Here is an 18,482-nt window from a genome sequence, read left to right as displayed (position 1 = left end):
GGCCTCTGGATCTGTTTTCAGATGCATCCTCAGTGTGTGTTCTCTTCACAGTGTTGTGAGTTAAAACACCTCACAGCCCAGGGAATCACAGAGCACCTGGGACTCAGATCCTGAAGCCATTCCTCTTCCCAGTTTGGGTATGTGCTGTTTATCAGGATTCCAAAATGATAGGTAATTCCAACTGATAGATAATTTGATGGCTCATCTCTGTTGGTTGCATAATGAAGCACAAGAGGCAAAGATGCTCCACAGAGTTAAGATCGATGTGTTAGACCAGTAAGCAGAATGAAGTCCAATAATGGACTACTCAATATTCCATGCAAAATTTCCTGTAGCAAGGTGGATTTTGGGTTTGGGATTTGTGGTGTGGTTTTTTTGGGGTTTTGGGGGGTTTGGTTTTTTGGGGTGGTTTTTTGTTTGGGTTTTTTTTTTTTTTTTTTTTTTTTTTTTTTTTTTGGTTTGGTTTGGGTTTTTTGGGTTTGTTTTTGGTTTTTTTTTTTTCCCTATAGCTTAAAGTATAATTCTTTCATACACACTAAATTTAAATGCAAGACCTTTTTTCTTCTTTGTGTATGTAGGAAAAATGCTTGCAGTTAACCCATTCCCAGTGGGACTCCTGCATGTGCTTTTTTCTGGCTTTGAGCCTCATTGTGAAAACCGTCCAGACCTCTTCTAAATGCAAGAAATATTTGTAGCTACAGTTTATAGTTTGAAATGAACCATAAATTACCACCCAGCTGGATTTATTGGAGCTGATTTGGGTTTGTGTGATTCTCACTGAGTATTTTTCTAGCTGCATTGTTTCTCCAGGTGTAGGAACCAATGGAGTTTCTGGAGGGCTGTGCAGGGATCTGAGAGGTCCAAGTCCAACAAGGCCAAAGACTGGAAGAGCTTAGCACAAGGTACCTTTATTTCCACACCCTGTTGGCCCTGAGCATCCTTGCTGCTGGCCACACCATAATGGGTTAGCTCCTGCCAGCTGGTGTCCTGATCTGCCTCCTTCCTCCCGTGTCCTCAGTTCCACTTCCCTTGGGATTGGGATCAGTGGGCAGCAAAGGCTCTTTCCCTGGCAGATCACAGCATGGCTCAGTTTGTGCAGTCCTCCATGCTGGCTTCCCGCAGGATTCCTCACTTTGGGAGAGCCTGCAGTGGCACGCCCTCAGCAGTGCTGGCTTCTGGTGGCACCTTTACTCTGCAAAAAAAAAAAAATCACTTTTAAAAATAAAACCCACACCTTCATGCAAACACCTCCTTCGCCTTTATGGCTATTAATCAGTAAATGCAAAGATGGAACTTGCTTCTACTGTAAAGCAAATAATGCAAGTCCTCTAAAAGGTAAGAGCAATGCAAATCATCAAGCTCCAGGCAGAAGAGAGAAATCACCAGTAAACTGCGTTTTCTGTTTCAACTTACTGCTGTTCATTATGAGGTCTCACAATAGAAAATGTGAGCTGAGAAAATAATGAAAAAGACACTGTGAGAGTGCCAAATAGAATTCTACCTGAGTGTTTGGTGATGGACTACACAGAGAACACGTGGAGCTGTGCTGTGGGAGGGTCACAGACTTGCTGTGCACTGTAGATTGCTTTCATACTCTATAGTTTACGTGCCTCTCACTTCTATAAATGCTGCATTTCAGTGCCATAAACCACATTAAAACCCTGACCCATAGCTGTGCTTCCTCCTTGGCTCTTCAGGGACTTGACAAGGGTTGGGAGCAGAACTGGACTTTGCCTTGGTGGCTTCCCTCTGACCCCCTCAGCACAAACGTGTGGATGGCCAGAAAAGCGGGAAGGCCAACAGGCCCACAGGCCAACAACCCAGCTGGGCTGTCCCTTCTTCCGCTGCCGCCCACAGACAGGGAAATTGCAGGCAGCAGAGAGGGATGTCCCCATTCCTCATCAGAATCCATGTGCAGGGCAGGACAGGGGTCACTCACTGTGGCTTCTCCACGTCCTCGATGCCCTCGGGCAGGCGTGTGTTGAGCGTCTCCGGGAGCAGGAAGGCCGTGGCGCCGCTGCACACGGCCACGGCGCAGTATGTCACCTCGGGCAGGGACCGCCACACCTCGTCCAGCAGGAACACCAGCGGGGCCAGTGCCCCTCCCAGGCGCGCCAGGAACGACGTGTACCCCATCCCGTTCTGCCTGGAAAGGGGCACACCACCACAGGGGGAAACAGAGGCCTACTTGTGTCATGGCAGGCCTCCGCCCTTTTCCCCTCTGCCATTTTTCTCTCTGCCATTTTTTTTTCTTTCTTCATATCTTCCTAAAATCATCATCATCTATCCCAGAGATCAACTGTGAGAAAGAAGCTGCAGTTCCACACTAAGAATACCTGCTCTAAAGCGGTTTCCACTTTAAATGTCTAACACCCTGAGAGCATTTTCTAATAGTAAGACTAGTGAGTCTTCCAACCTGCTTAAAGGAAATCCAAGTTCCTCCTTCTCCCAGGTACTTCTAGGCAGGTGGCATAGACTAGAGATACCTGTGAGCATTTTTGGTCCAAGGAAGGAGCCCTTGGAGAGGAGACCAGAAATTAAGACCTAATTTTGAGGGGATGGGTGGCATTTCACACTCATGACAAGGATCCCAGGACCTGCTTGCACATATACAGAACAAGTACTGCAGAAGGAACCAACAATTTTTTCTTTGCCAATGTCTTTGAGCATGAAAGATATAAACTGATCTGGGATAAGAAATGGCAGACCAGTGTGACTGTTTTGTTTAAATGTGAATCTTTCCCCATATACAACAGACCTTTGAAAGCTAAAGGACTAAATAGCAGAGGAGGGTACTCTGGGCAGGAAGGGACAGAAGTGAAGTAGCCCACAAGGCCTGCTGTCACTCATGAGCTTTTTTTCAGACTTCCACAAAGAAATCAGTGAGGTGATGCCCTCCACCAGACTTAGCTATATCCCCACCTATGCAATCTGGTGTTATGTTACCATTTTCCAGGTATGTCAAATAAGCTCTGTTTTTCCTCCTGAAAGGCTGGCTAATGGCTGCTTTAATATCATCCAATGTCCAAAAGACTCTCAAACATGTGGTAGTATGTGTCCCTTGTAAAATTTTGTATTTCAAGTTATTATTTCAGTCCCTGACAGATTATAACAGGGAACAAAGACATTACTAAGCACAGGTGCTTTATGGAGTGCAAAGATATTCCCACACAAAATACTACTCACCTTTCCATTCATCTTCCTGTCAGCACAACCTAACCACCCACAACCCAGGTGAAAGAAAGGGTGGCTTTCTGTCTCCCTCTTGTGAGTATATTAAATCCCTAGAACCTAATAGTTCCAGAGGAAAGCGGCAAGTGCTGCGTGGTGGTCACCAGCCCATCCTGCTGTGCTGATGGCCTGAGCAGCCCAGCCAGGCCCTGGGGGTGTGCTCAGCTGGGTGGCATCTCTTACCTCAGAATGGTGGGGTAGAGCTCTGAGGTGTACAGGAAGACGGTGGTGAAGGCAGCTTCTGAGCAACCCTTGCCCAAAACGGCCACTACTGAACGCAGGGAGCTGAAGGCTGGCGGGAAGGAAAGGCATTTATGCAGTGAGCTGCCTCTGGGAAGGAACTTCCAGGTCTAAGAAGGGAGAAGGTTCAGTGCTCCCACTCACAAAACAGGGAGGTTCATAGCCCTGGAGCTGCTGTCTCCAAAGGTCTGCAGGTTTAGTAAGTGTCGCAGACATCTTTTATGAAAAATACTTTCCTTAGGATTTTTCCTCCTGAGAAGCTGAGAGGCCTCAGGAACAAAATGTAAACAATGATTATCTGCTGCTGTGGAATGCAACAGGTGGATCTGTGATTGGCCCATGCTGGATGTTTGTAATTAATGGCCAATCACAGCCCAGCTGGCTCAGACAGAGAGTCTGAGACAGCTGCCTTTGTTATCATTCTTTCCTTTTCTATTCTTAGCTGGCCTTCTGATGAAACCTTTTCTTCTATTCTTTTAGTATCATTTTAATGTAATTTATATAATAAAATAATAAATGAAGACTTCTGAAACATGGAATCAGATCCTTGCCTGTTCCCCAATCCGAAAACCCCTGTGAACATGGTCACGAGTAAATATTGGCCCAAGTGGGAGCTGAACTGATGACAGGATAGGTCCTGATGACAGGATAGGTCCTTTGTCCAGTTCCCATTGGACAAAGTCTCTAATTAAGATAGGCACTGTGTCATAGCTGGACCCTTCAGCAGTCACAAAAGCATCTGCTGTGACAGATTTTGGGGTTAGCCCACATCAGTGACCTTGTCTCGTGGACACCCTTCAGGTGGAGGACTTGTCTACAAAGAATTGCCTGTGGCCAAATCCCCGGCTCTCCTTCTTCAGCACTGCCCCAAATGGACTCCATCCCCCTTTAGCAAGTCCTGTGTAGAGCAGAAGAGCCTCTCACACTTGGGAATGAGGATGTTGGCTCCTATGCAGACCCCGGCCAGGATGAGCGTCCATGCCTGGCTCTGCCGCCGGCCGATTCGGTTCACCAGCACGTACATGGCCATCTTGGCAGGAATCTCAATGACACCAAAGACAAACTGGGAGAGATAGATGCTGAGCCCAAAGCCAGTCAGGTTCATGCTCAAGCCGTAGTAAGAGAAGGCAACACCGAACCTGCAAGGAGTGGATGGAGATGGGACTGAGGGAAATCCCTCTGGGAGCTGCAGGATGAATTCCCCCCGGGCAGTGACACTGCTTACCACACCACACCAGAACACACAGAGATCTTCCTCAGGACTGGGGTCCTGAACAAGCTGATGTAGGAGTAACTCCCTCCCATGTTTTTGTCTGTTGCCATCCTTGTGAGGGCCTGGCAGAGATGGAAAGAAGGAAATAGCTCAGCTGCTGTTCTGTTAGGATGCAGACATGAAACCCCAGACAGGCTGGGGACTTTGCCCTTCCCAGCTTCAGATCCACCTTGGATTTTCCATACATTCTCTTTGTAGAGCCATTCTCTGAGCGTACATTTTCAGAGTCATGTTTTCCTACAACTTTAAAGGTTGCCTGCTATTTTAGACCTCTCTTTCTTCCCAAGGTTTCTTCTTCCCTCTCACCTACATGCCCCATGTAGCAGAGAGGTCTGTAGAGAAATGGCAGATGGAAAAGTCAGCGTTGGCCAGTTCCATCCTCTTCCCCATGTGGCTGCCTGCTGTTGTATGAAAAGCTAGCAGCGAGCTTCATGCTTTGTTCTTAGGAGTGCATTCATTTAAAGGGTAATTATTTATCCATCTACTTATATAAGTACAGAAAACCTTAAAAGTCAAGCACTGAGAAGAAGTTCTTCTTCACTGCCTGTGAAGAAGAAGACTGCTTGTCCAAAAGGCTTTTTGGCAATTGATTGAGGAGTAAGAACCCACAGAGTTAATAAGTTCTACTCACTGTGTATTTACTCCACTGTACAGTCCACTGAGGCCTCTTGCCATGGCAAAAACAAGTGGAAAGACACTCCAACTAATGCATGGGATTCCTGGCCTTATGGGAGCTGAGCTGGAGCTTTATCTTTAGGAGTGAATTTCTGCTTTCTAGAGGAAAATGCCCACAGTACCCCACAGACCACACTGCAGGCTGAGCATTGGTCCAGGTATCAAACAGAAGTAAAACACAGAGAGACAAAGTGGGAGAACAAGAACGTATGTCTGGATCTCCAGTTCCTTACCTCTGGTGAGACAGCAAAGTCTTTCCTTCCATTCATTCTTGCACATCTGAGCAGGTGCCTGTGGGCTTGCTTCACTTTGCCCTTGGCTATGAGCCACCTGGCAGACTCTGGGACCCACCTGCAGGGGCAAGGAGAGGAGACTGTTCCTCTTGGAGCTGCCTGTTCTCCACCCCATATCCATGGCTCTGGCATCTTCTCCATGAGAATTCCACCTAAACATAACAACTCTGGTGCATGGGAGGAGTAAGGGGGCACACTTTTGACAGATACAGGCTCTTCTACCCCCAAAGGCTGAACTGGCTGAAGTTTCAAACTCTTATCAATTAAAACTGGCCCCAGGGAATTTTTATTTACATATTTGTGCTTCCTGGGACTCTTTAAGCTTTGAAATTGTCAGCTATTAAAAATCACAATATAGAAAGGATTCAGTGAGCTCTGTACATGCTTTGTTATTAGCTAAAATGATTTGGTTTTCACAATAATCAAAGCCTTCTGCACACTGGAGCCTCCCACTAGAATGGTCCCAGACCAGATCCCTACAATCCAGTGTTTGTGATTCATGTGCCCTAAATCAGATCACAGAAAAACTAATGAGCAACTGTTGTCACTATTCAAGCAGGAATTGAAAATGATGTGTTGAGCAAAATATGTTTGGAGAATTGGTCTTGTTTAAAGTTTTCATCTCCTTCCCACAGGCTTACAACCTTGGGAAATGTAAAGAAGGAAAGATGGCATTTTGCACTCATTGCCACTGCCTCTAGAGAGTAATACCATGTCTTTTGGCTGTCTGCTGTTTCCACTGAGTTCTGACATTGTGTCAATAATATCTACAGAGTGCTAAATTAGATTTTAATTCCATACTTCAGAGACTTTCAATTTTCTGCAATCACTGACCTTATGGGTGCTTGAAGACTAGAGTATAATTTGTTGGAGAACTAATGTCCATAAAAGATAGTAACATAAGAAGAAATATCAAATGGTTATGATGAAAAGGGTGGGGGGTCCAAATGCATCTGTGAATTTCAGCACTTCCAAGAACTCATTTTTTTAATGGCTGGCTGTCCTAGAAAGAGAGCAAAACAACTTGAACTAAAAAAGTTAGCAGGACACGTATTTTAGTTGTGCTGGACTTGATCAGTGAAATACCAGAAGTTACTCTTTAGACTGTCAATGAATCAACTCTGTATTCTAATTTGTATTACTACACAGGGAAATAATTAAAAAAAAACCCAAAGAAGATGAAAAAATTAAAGTTTCTTTGATTAAATGAACCATATCCCATTTTAAGGCTTAGGAGATGTCAGGTATTCTTAAATAAGGCTACAGGGGGGAATTTGCCCATAGAAAGCAGGTGTATTTGGCCCATCAGGATGGTTGCACACCTGAGGAAAGCCTTGGGAAGTGCAGAGATAAATGAACTTGACCTAGCCTGAAGGTGTCAGTGGCTTTCATGGAAAATTTGGTATCCTTCCCAGTGGGGTGGGGACAGAGAACGGATAAATGTTTTATCTTGAGTGTACTAAGGATTAAAGCCTGGATCTGGTTGAGTGTTCCTTTATTGGAATCTCTATTCTTTACTCTGAGCCATGTCTGACAGAGCTGGCAGCACCAAATCCTGCTTCCACCTGTCATCCTAATGCCTCAGCCTCATTCCTGCCTCCTCCTTGTCCCCAAAACTGGGATGTAACCTTGGGAGAGACAAAACCCAGGCCACTCTGTTGGGAAGGATGAAGGTTTGACAAGAAAGTCTCACAGATTTGTATGCTTGGCAGAAAGATTTTTGAATGTAGAGTCTGATGAAGGAATGGAGATGGAAGCAAGTTTTGATACAGAAGAAAAGAATTGCTTAGCCAGTCTTAGTGGATAACCAAGGAGGCAAAGGGTGTGTTAGTTAGAAGGGTTTTTTATGATTTAGAGGAAAGGATAAACTTCAAACAAGAAGATGTTTTTACCAAGCAGAAAGATAGCACAGGCAAACAAGTCAGCAAATGTTGCAAGTAGAAAAAAGGTCTCAGAATTTTGTACTGCAAGAAAATTGAAAAACAACTTCTAGCTTAAACTGTAATGTACTAACTTTTAGTGATTAGAGAACAGTAACATGAATATGGTAATTACAGCAGTGATGATAGGCTATAGATAAAAGTGAAGGTATAGATTGGTTCTACTGTATTAAGATGCTCAGCAAAGGAAAGTCTATAATGCATTGTAACCTAAACTCAGGGTCTCCAGGCCTGCCTGCAGCTGGAGCTGACAGCTGTAGGCACAGCTCTGTCACCCACAACCTTGGACTGCTGTAACTCTTGGATGGAATAAACTGCATTTTGGAGAGGCCCTGGAGTCCCACATCCCTCATTTAAGCTCTCACGCCCCTCCAGTTTTCCAGAACTGCCACACTTGGGCAATCCAGGTACAGGACCCAGATGAATCCTGCTCATCCTGAGGGGCTCCTGAAGGCCTCCTAGGACCCACAGAGGAGGCAAATCCCAGTGTGCTTCCTTCTGGTGGCTGCACTCACCACAGGCAGACGATGCTCAGGAGGCAGGGAGCTGTCACAGCCACCAGCAGCCAGTGCCACTCCCTCACCAGGTAGGCTGCCAGGGCCAGCAGCATGTTCCCCACGCTCCAGAAGATGCTGCTCAGGATCCCGGTGAAGGTGCGGTGCTGGACATCCACCCACTCCATCCCTGCAAGAGAGGGGCACCATCCAGCTGGGACATGCAGGACTTCTCCAGGCAGAGAAGGCATGAAGGAGTTTTTAACAAGGGCAGAACAAGGGAATATCCCTGCTCTGCTCCTTCACAAAGTTCCACTGTTTGGCTGATATTTGCAATACTGAAATATTCAGCCGCAGCACTTAGGCTGTTGCAAAGCTGTCAGCCACTAAAATAAAACTTCAGGGAAAGAAATACTGGGCATGTGTTAAGGAACAGTGCTAAAACCACTCTTGGTGATATTTTTTTTATCCCATTCAATAGCATTCACTTGGTCTTCTTCATCAACCCGATTTTTTTTTCCCCCCTAGCCATCTTGCTTGCACAGTTTCCCATTTCTCTCTCATTATTCCCATTTCCACTCATTATTTCAGATTAAAGAAATAGATTGGGAAGAATTGTTGTTCACATGGAGCCCACCCAGAGCAGACAGCAGCAGAAGTGTAAAACCAGCTGGGGGTCTCCTTGTTTGTGTGTGTGAACCAAAAGCCAGTTTTCCTCTGAAGGTTTGGACCTCTAACAATCAGAAATGCCCCTCCCAAGCTCTACTATGACTTGCAGGAATCGATCTTTATAGCAATAAACAAACACAGCAGCCCTTGGGATTTGTCAGGTCTTGTGTGGGCTTTTCCAATGCTGGAGCCATCATAGCCTGATTTTGACTAGATCTGCAAAAATCCTGGAAATTTCTGCTGCAACTGTTAATTGTTCTTGGGTGCAACACTTTTTGCCCAGTATGGCCCAACTGTATCTACAAAATTATCCATTTTGTAGATATCCTGATTTACTCGATATCTACAAAATATTTACTGGATATCCTGAAATCTGGAGCTTGTTTTTTATTATGTAGTTACCTAAATTCTTCAGCTTCAGTTTTGCGTAGCTCTGTGTGATTTGTAAAAATTTTTTTGGTAGCTCTTCTCATTGTAAAATACAAATTGTCAGCTTAAGAAAACTTGAAACTGGGGAAGTAGAGACACCCTGTAAATGACACAGCATCTCTTGTGCTGATGAGGACAGGGCAATGCTGGATTGTCCTAACAGTGCTTGAAAGGTGAGAACTTTGTATGAGTGGAAAGGGGAAGAGACTTTGGAGCGTGGCTTTGATTGTGTTGCTGATGGTACTTGACAGGAACTGGGTAGCTTGTTGCAACAGAAGTACTGACGAGTGGCTGCTGTATTTTGAGCAGACTGTTAAATATTAATTAGACAAACAGCAAATTGCAATTCTGGGATCCTCGCAAGCGGGAAACCGTGCGCGCGGCGATTCCCAGACCCCTGTTCCTGCCTGGCAGAGAATTCCCTCCCCACCCACGGCCTGCCAGGACCCCCACACTCACCCAGAGGCAGGACAATCAGGGACAGGCCACTCAGGGCCACCCCAGTGAGGGTCCGTGTGACGGCCAGCATCGTGTAGGACACGGAGGCGGCGCTCAGCATCCCAAAAACCAGGGAGCACAGCAGGGACAGCTGCAGCATGGCCTTCCTTCCAAACCTGCCACGAGCACAGGCTGGGTTACACTGGTTGGAAACCTGGCGTGGGAGCAGGGTTTGAAATGGGCAAAGCAGAGATTGTAGAGGAAAATTAAAGGATGCAGCATGCTGGAGAGGAAAAAAAATTGCTCTGGATCAAGCTGGTGCCACAGTGGGGCAATCCCATGCAGATCCCACCCCATAATCTTTGGGAATCTCCAGTGGAAAGACCAGTGCTGCTCAGAACAACAAATCTGGCTCTCCTGGCCCACAGCACCACCAAAAGCAGTGATGCCAGCTTGAAATCCCGTGTTGCTGTCACACCCTGCTCCCTCCAGTGTCAGTGTCCTCTCCCATGGCTTACTCAGCACTGGCCACTGCCACCACTCTCAAGGAGGTGACAGAGCTGTGACACCTTCACCCTGCTCCTTGGAAGGAAAAGGAAGGAATCCCATTGTCTGCCCACATGTGCAAATGGCCCTGAAATCCTAAGGGGTTTCTGAGGAATCTGCCAGGTTGTTGTTCCCCGGGGGTTCCCTTTCCCTGTTATCCGGAGTCCTGTGTGGAGAGTGTGGAGAAATACAGAACATTAAATGCACACAAATGCAATATAAATGTATATAAACACACAGACACACCCTCTCACAGACAGAGAAATATGTCTGCATGTGTTTCTGCACAACCTATGAAAATGTAATAATCCAAATGGAGCACAAGGTGTCGGTCTCCTGATGAACATCAGCACTGCATGCTAGGAAAGCTGAGGCTCAAGCAGCAGCAGTAGATTCAGCCTGCCTGCAGGTGATGTGCAGACCACAAGGACTGAAATCCTGCTCTGGTCCTGGCATTAGGGCTCTCCCAGTGCCCCCCTGAGAAGGATGGTGCAGGAACAATTGCTCCAGGGGAAAAAGTGGCATTGCCAGGACATAATGCCGCAGTAACATTCCCAAAAATAATCAAAAATTACTTCATTCAGCAGGTGATAAATGAACCTACAGGCAACCCCCCCCAATTTGTGGCTTGGGTACAGGGAGTTTGCTGGATCTGCTTTGAAATTTAAGCTGGGACAGTTTGTAAAAGACACTTTGATGCACCTGGGTCAGAACAGGAAGCACCAGAAACCCCCCAGAGCTGGATCCAGTTTCCAATAGGGAACTGCCCAAGAAAGAAAATACATTTTGTAAATGAAGATTTTTCCTTGAAAATACAGTAAGGAGGGTATAAAACCCATAATATTCCCTACAGGAGTCAAGGCAGCTATTTAAGGAACCATTACTAAACTCTTAGCAAAAGGAAAACCAAGATATAGGGAGGCTGCTAGAAATAATGCCATTAAAATTGTCTTCAAAGAGAGTGGTAGGAAAGCACAACTTCTGAAAGACTGTAGAAAATACAATAAAAGGAGCAGACTGCAGAAGCATAAAAATTAATAAAAAAGCCATTTTCATTAATAACCCCTAATCTGGAAGTCTGCCAAAGCATTATTGAACCAATTCAGTACAAGGACAAGGTAGAAAAGGAGTGTTTGGAGAAGAGCAGACAATAACAGAAACAATAAATATGTTATATATATATTGTTTCTGTTATTATTTCTGTTATACATATAGTATATATATATATATATATACTATATATACACTATATATATATATATATGTATTTTTGCATACATTTGTTCACAGTGAAGGTTTTTGGACGCTTTACCTGGGTCAAATTTGTCACTGGAGTAGATCTCAAATCCAAATATCTGTGATGGCTTAGAAAAAACCTGAACCTGAACAGCAGCAAAATGCCAGATGGTTTTCCCCCTGGAGCACCAGAGATGAAACCTCTGCCTCACTGTTAGCACAAAGAAGTGGGATCTCATCTCTGTCAGAGAAAAGGAGGGTTGCTAATGGGAGGTCAGCTTTAAAGAGATGATAGGGGAGATGTGGGGGGTGATATCTGAGGTTTAACCTAATGATCCTTAATTTTCCCCTTGCTTCCCTAACCACTGATCACTGCTGTGTGGATTGCTTGCCCAGAGCAAAATTGTGTTTTGCTGTATAATGCCAAAATCTTCCTGCTGAGTAGCTGTGGTCAGCTCAGAGCCTCCGTTTGAAATGAGAGGTTTGAATTGTTTCTCTGTTTTAGATTGATCTGCCCTGATTGTCTCATCCAGTCATAGTCCTGTAACTCCTTCTGCAAAGCCTCCAGCCTCTGACCTCATCTCTGCCAGGCTCAGCATCCCCTCCCCACTTGCTCCCTTCCCAGATTATTTATGAATGCACTGAAAAGCACAAAATTCCAAGCACAGGCTGCTCCCCTGTCATCATGGAGCACTTGCATTTCCTCTCTTTTACTAATTCAGTCATGCTGAGACCTTCCTTCTCACCCTGGGGCAGCTCAGTTTCTGCAGGAGTGTTTGATGAGGAGGCTGAGATGGTGTCTCCTCTGCTCACACACCTGTTGATCCATGCAAAGAAATCCTGCACATTTTTAAGGCTTGGATCTTTTGGAAAACCCAGCTGATTCTTCACTGGTGTGTCCCACCTCCCCCTGAGGCCCTGGGTCCATCTTTCAGAGGAGTTTCTGCCAATTTGCCTGGTGCAGACAGAGGTCAGGCTGCCTGGCACTCCTGAGAGCTTATTTGGACACCAGTTAAAAGCTTTTCTATCCCCAGGATGCTGCAGGGCTCCAGGACAATGTCTCCTTACTCCTGGCATTTAACTGGAATCCCTCTGGTGTTTTCCTCTCTGCCTTCTTCTGTCAGCTCATTCAAAGCTCCAGCTCCAGCACCTGCCTCTACACATTCTCCCACTGTGAGCACAGACTTATTTATGTCTCACACTACAGCCTATTTATTTCCAGATGCTCCTTGATCCTCTGCTGGCTCTTCCCCCTCACAATCCATTTGTGAAACAAATTACTTTTCATTTTGTGCTACCTTGTGTTATCTTATTTTCTGCCATATTTTGTCCTGCTCCTTTTCTCAGTTCTGATTCTCTCCCCCTCTAGCTGTGCTATAAAACTACTGTGGTTACAAAGCCAAGGCACACAGTTTGAAAATCATGCAGGTGCCTTGGGTCCTTGTACAAGCACAGCCAGGTACCCACAGGTAAAGATATGGATGTAAGAATTCCCATCTGCAGCGCTGTGAAAAATGCATGTATTTTATGATTGGCTTTTCACAAATATTAAAATGAATATTATAAGTGTTGTGTTAGAAAGTAATGCTGTATTCATTCTCTTAAGCACTGTGTTAATTATAGTTTTAGGTTACAAAAAATGTTAAAATAGAAACTATGCTATGTAGGATACTTTTGTTTAAGAAAGGACTCACAGTGAGATAGGACCCAGAGGAAACTTCAATCTTTCAGAGAAAAAGAATTTATTGCTCCCTTATCAGAAGAAATTAACTTCTTCCCGCCTCAAAGGCGCTGTCAGGATTGAGAGGAGGAAGCTGACACTGACCAGACAGAATCCTGTGTTTGAATGGAATTTATGTATCATGTATGAGGTGTATGAATATGCAACAGGCTGTTGCTTTTAAGGGTTAATCCTCTGTTAACGTGGGTCCTTTTTCAGGCTTGTGCTGCCCAGAAAAAAGTACCCGGAATGTCCCTAACTCTTTGTATTTATTGTCCCATATTGTCCTAATTCAATTTGTCCAAATTATTATTACTCTAATTGTATTATTATTTTTATATAACCATTTTATTACTATTAAACTTTTAAAATTTTAAAAATGAGTGATTGGTGTTTTTAACAAGCACTAAAGTCTCTGGGTCCTTCACACTTCAGGTTCCCCTCTGCATGATTCTGCAGCTTGCTGTACTCTAATTCCTCCCAGAGGAAGGAAATCAGGAAGCAATTTCCCAATAATGAATAATGTACAGAGAACAGCACATCCCAACTGCGTGCCTGGACTCTGTGTCCTCTGATGGGTTTCCTGGTTTTTGCTGCTTGCAAAAATATTTGGTTTCTTATCTGATGCCCTTTCTAGGTTATTACTTGGATTTATTTTTCAGGTTTATGTTGTCATATCCTAACATTTAACCAGAGAGAGCAGCTTTGTTTCTGTTTCCTTCATTGCTTTATCTCTTCCTTAAGGAATAAATACTTCCCTGCTTGAAAAAAATATCCTTTACCCTGATTCTCTAGGAATGACAGAGTCAGATTTTGCTTGCTGGAAACTTGTCACAGACATCTTATATGTAAAATCTTTTCCTTAGGATTTTTCCTCCTGAGAAGCTGTGAGGCCTCAGGAACAAAATGTAAACAATCATTATCTGCTGCTGTAGAATGCAACAGGTGCATCTGTGATTAGCCTATGTTGGTTGTTTATAATTAATAGCTAATCACAGTGAGCTGGACAGAGTCCGAGATACAAGCCTTTTTTATCCTTCTTTCCTATTCTATTCTTAGCTGGCCTTCTGATGAAACATTTTCTTCTATTCTTTTAGTATAGTTTTAATGTAATATATATCATAAAATAATAAATCAAGCCTTCTGAAACATGGAGTCAGATCCTCATCTCTTCCCTCATGCCAAGACCCCTGTGAACACCGTCACAGAAACTCTTTTGAGCTATGGCAAAAAATTCCTCTGAGCCCCTCACTTGGGTGTTATTAGCCAGTTTGAGTATAATTTTCAAGGAGTTAATTTGTGATTAATTTGCAAGGAGTTCACTCTTTTAGCCTTTTTGTCCAGCTTTCTATCAATCAGCTCACTCCATTTTTAGACTGAAACTGGTCTGGCAGACTGATTTTTTTTTTGGGTTTTGTTTTTTTATTGCTCCTGAAGCACTTCTGCCCACAGTCACCAGTGCATCTGCCTCCTGCCCAAGGCCAGAGCTGCTTCTGTGATCCAGGATGCATTTTGTGGCTCACTGATCCAGGAAGAGTTTACTCCCTTGGATCCTATTTCCCAGTGAGAGGCTGGATCTCCCTTTGCAGTTGCCTTTTGTCCTTCCCCCGCCCCTCTGGCTGATTGCGGGAGGTGGCATGTGTGTGGAATTCTTTCTGTGAAGCCAAGGCCCTGAGGAGCAGCCTGGGAGGGCTCAAACCTGTCGGAGAGGTCCCCGAACACCATGGCCCCCACGGTGACGCCGATGAAGAAGAAGGTTGCTGTCGCCTGGTTCAGCCCACGCTGCTCACACACGAGGTCCCACTGAAACACAAGGCCAAAACGACACTTTAGTGCCCAGCCCAGCCCCTGCTGCCTTCTCACACTCCTTCATTCCACTGCATCGTGCAGTTTGTGTCTGCTGAGTCTGATGGACCGGTGGGATCCTGCACTAAACTGCACATCAGACAGTGCCAGGGTCCTGTGTCGCAGACATCTTCTCATGAAAATGCTTTCCTTGGATTTTTTCCTCCTGAGAAGCCTCAGGAACAAAATGTAAACAATGGTTATCTGCTGCTGTGGAATGCAACAGGTGGATCTGTGATTGGTCTCATGTGGTTGTTTGTAATTAATGGCCAATCATGGCACAGCTGGCTCCAACAGAGAGTCTGGGACAGCTGCCTTTGTTATTCATTCCTTTCTATTCTTAGCTTAGCTGGCCTTCTGAGGAGAACCTTTTCTTCTATTCATTTAGTATAGTTTTAATGTAATATATATCATAAAATAATAAATCAGCCTTCTGAAACATGGAGTCAAATCCTCATCTCTTCCCTCAACCTGAGACCCCTGTGAACATGGTCACAGTCCTGGAAAATGGAAAGCTGAATCTTACAAAAGTCCCAGTTATCCATCCCCACTGTGACAGCCTCTCTGTGAACGCTTCATGGAATCACAGAACCGTAGAGGATGCTGAGTTGGAAGGGACCCATCAGGGCATCGAGTCCAACTCCTGGCCCTGCACAGGACACTCCAAAAGTCACCCCAAGTGCCTGAGATTTTTGTCCAAATGCTTCTGGAGCTCTGTCACTCTGGTGCTGTGACCACTGCCCTGGGGAGCCTGTTCCAGTGCCCAGCCACCCTCTGGGTCAAGAACTTTTCTCTGATATCCAAACTAAACCTCCCCTGACTCAACTTCAGCCCATTCCCATGGGTTCTGTCACTGCTCACCACTGAGAAAAGAGCAGTGTCTGCCCCTCCACTTGCCCTTGTGGGGATGTTGAAGACCCCAATGAAGTCTCCCCTCAGTCTCCTCCAGGCTGGACAGACCAAGTGTCCTCAGCCGCTCCTCATGTGGCTTCCTCTGCAGGCCCTTCACCACCCTCATGGCTCTCCTTTGAATGCTCTCCAATAGCTGAGTGTCTCTTTTATATTGTGGTGCCCAAAGCTGCCCCCAGGACTCGAGGTGAGGCTGCCCCAGTGCAGAGCAGAGCAGAGCAGAGCAGATCAGGACAATCCCCTCCTTTGACTGCTTGGTGATGCTGTGCCTGATGCTCCTAGGACAGAGCTGGGCATCAGAAAACTTTCCTGGGTGCCACACACAGAGAGTTCCCCATTTTCCTCTCCTGACCTCTGCCAGACCTGCCCAGGTGCAAGTCTCTCCCCCAGCTCCTCTGTTGTGGCCTGAGGGTGCCCTGGTGAGCTGGGCATTGGCAGGGCAGTCTCATGGCATTGTCACTGCAGTGAGCTGTCACAGCCAGCCCTCAGTGAGCACTGGGGACAGCTGTGATGATAACCAGTTCCTCTTGCCCTGACCAGTTTCCTTGGAAGATGTCTGTGCAGGGAAGAGGAGGGCAGAGGGGAGGTAAGGTCAAATACTTGCTCTTAATACCAACCTATTGATTTCTTACTGAGAGGTTGGTTTGGACATCCATCCTAATTAAGTTAATGAACATAATTTTACTTTCTCGGAAGTGCAAACATCACAAATCTCTACAGAATGCAGAGTTAATTTTGTCTGTGTGCAAATGTGGCAAAATTTAACCATCAACCCACACCTGCAGCCAGCTAGACCTCGAGCAACCTTTCTTGCTACAAGAGCAGAATTCCAGAGAGAGTCCTGGTCCCTTGCAGGGCCTCTGGCCATGAGAGCAGCATCACGAGGCTCCATGTGCAGAGTTTCTCCTTCTAGCCTCTCCCTCAGCACTTCTTCCCATCTCCAGTGCAGACATGAGGTGCACACCCAGGGCACACACCACCCTCACCCCTGTGAGGAGCAGGAGGGGTTGGGTGGTGGGGAGGAAGCAGCAGCTCCTTGTCCCTGCTCCCACTGAGACAACAGCACCATCCTTCTACCCCAGCTGTGCCCCTTTTGCCTGACCAAACTTCTCCTTCCCTGAGACCTTGTGTGGTTTGGGCTGTTTCCCAAGGAAAGTAAAGCATTAACACCCAGAGGTATCACTGCTAGCCCTGGAAAAGTGTTTCAGGAGGTGGGTGGTTAATGTTTGATGGACAGGGAACCTTCTGCAGGCTCAAGGTTATGGCTGGCTACGAGCTCAGTGGAAGACCCTCAGTGGAGAGAACATTGGATTTGGGAGAGAGATATTGGTGGTAAGGGAAGAGAGGCAGCACAACCCTGAGGAGAAAAAAAAGAAGAGAAGAGAAGAGAAGAGAAGAGAAGAGAAGAGAAGAGAAGAGAAGAGAAGAGAAGAGAAGAGAAGAGAAGAGAAGAGAAGAGAAGAGAAGAGAAGAGAAGAGAAGAGAAGAGAAGAGAGAAGAAGGTGAAGATCAGTGAGGAAGGGTAGCCAAGGGAATAGAAGTTATAAAGTGTTTAGAAAACCAAGAAAGGAAATCAAGAGCTCATGTGAAAGCCTGACAGGATGCAATCTTGTGCAAATTTTCACACAGAGAAAATCTTATATCTGTTTCTTTCCACTGCCATCTGACCCCCTCCCAAATCTCTCAATCATCTGGAGAAATTAGGATGATTATAATGAGAAATGTTGGTATCAACCTAAGCAAGAGGAGATGCTCACAAAAATAATATTAATAAATGTTAGCTCCTATAGTGAGCTTCAGAGAGCTTCCCCCTCCCAGGACATCTTCTCTGAGCAGGTCATGTCCACAATGCACAGATTCCCCTCTCATTCTGTGCACTCAGCAAACTCCTCTCCATCTCCTTCTCTAAAAACACAGAGCTAATTTCAGTTTTGGCTGGATCCCAGGCCAGGAGTTACCTGGGTGGAGATGGTGGAGGTGAACTGAGAGTGGTCATAGACCCATCCGTGCTGGCAGGGCTGGATGATGGATTTGTTCTCTGGCTGCAGAGAGGAGTTGAGCAGCAGGTGGAACTGAGGCTGTGAGAACATCTCACAGGAGCTGAAAGTGCCATCAGGCTTCTGAGGGATGCTGATGAGCAGAACTTCCTCCCTGGTGAGGTTCACAAATGCCTCTCGGTGTGGAATTGCACAGTGATGAAAGGGGGTGGCAGCGAGAAAATTGTGCAGCAGGAAATGCATGGGAAGGTTGATCCTTGCGAGGCAGAGGATAGCCAAAATCAAAATCTGGAATCTGCCAAAGCCCCCAATTTCCAGCAAGAGATCCTCAAATTTCATCTTTTTTTCCTGTGGTGTTTGCTCATTCAGAGCAGATAGGTACCAAGGAGCAGCAACATGAGGTTGAAAAGCAGCCTCTGCTCCTGGAGCTCAACTTCCCATGGCTTTTCATACAGCCACCTCTTTGGACTTTGAGACCTTGCTGGAAGGTGTCAAAAGTCACAGGGGAGCTCTTCATTTAGGGCATAGCCAAAGGAATGATCCTGTG

General features: G+C 45.7%; 1 protein-coding gene across 1 annotated transcript; it reads right to left on the bottom strand.

Annotated features, from left to right (window-relative positions):
• Positions 1-1,935: 1,935 nt before the first annotated feature.
• SLC22A7 (solute carrier family 22 member 7) lies at positions 1,936-18,274 on the bottom strand. The gene is made up of 9 exons (XM_058019460.1): positions 17,897-18,274; positions 14,884-14,987; positions 9,704-9,858; positions 8,168-8,336; positions 5,653-5,770; positions 4,697-4,806; positions 4,396-4,610; positions 3,415-3,523; positions 1,936-2,146 (listed from the first exon to the last, which is right to left on the bottom strand). The coding sequence occupies exons 1-9, from the start codon at positions 18,272-18,274 to the stop codon at positions 1,936-1,938; spliced, it is 1,569 nt and encodes a 522-aa protein (XP_057875443.1).
• Positions 18,275-18,482: the final 208 nt, after the last annotated feature.

Source organism: Melospiza georgiana, chromosome 3, assembly GCF_028018845.1.
Source record: "Melospiza georgiana isolate bMelGeo1 chromosome 3, bMelGeo1.pri, whole genome shotgun sequence".
NCBI classification, from domain to species: domain Eukaryota; kingdom Metazoa; phylum Chordata; class Aves; order Passeriformes; family Passerellidae; genus Melospiza; species Melospiza georgiana.
This window is presented reverse-complemented; position numbering and strand designations above follow the sequence as displayed.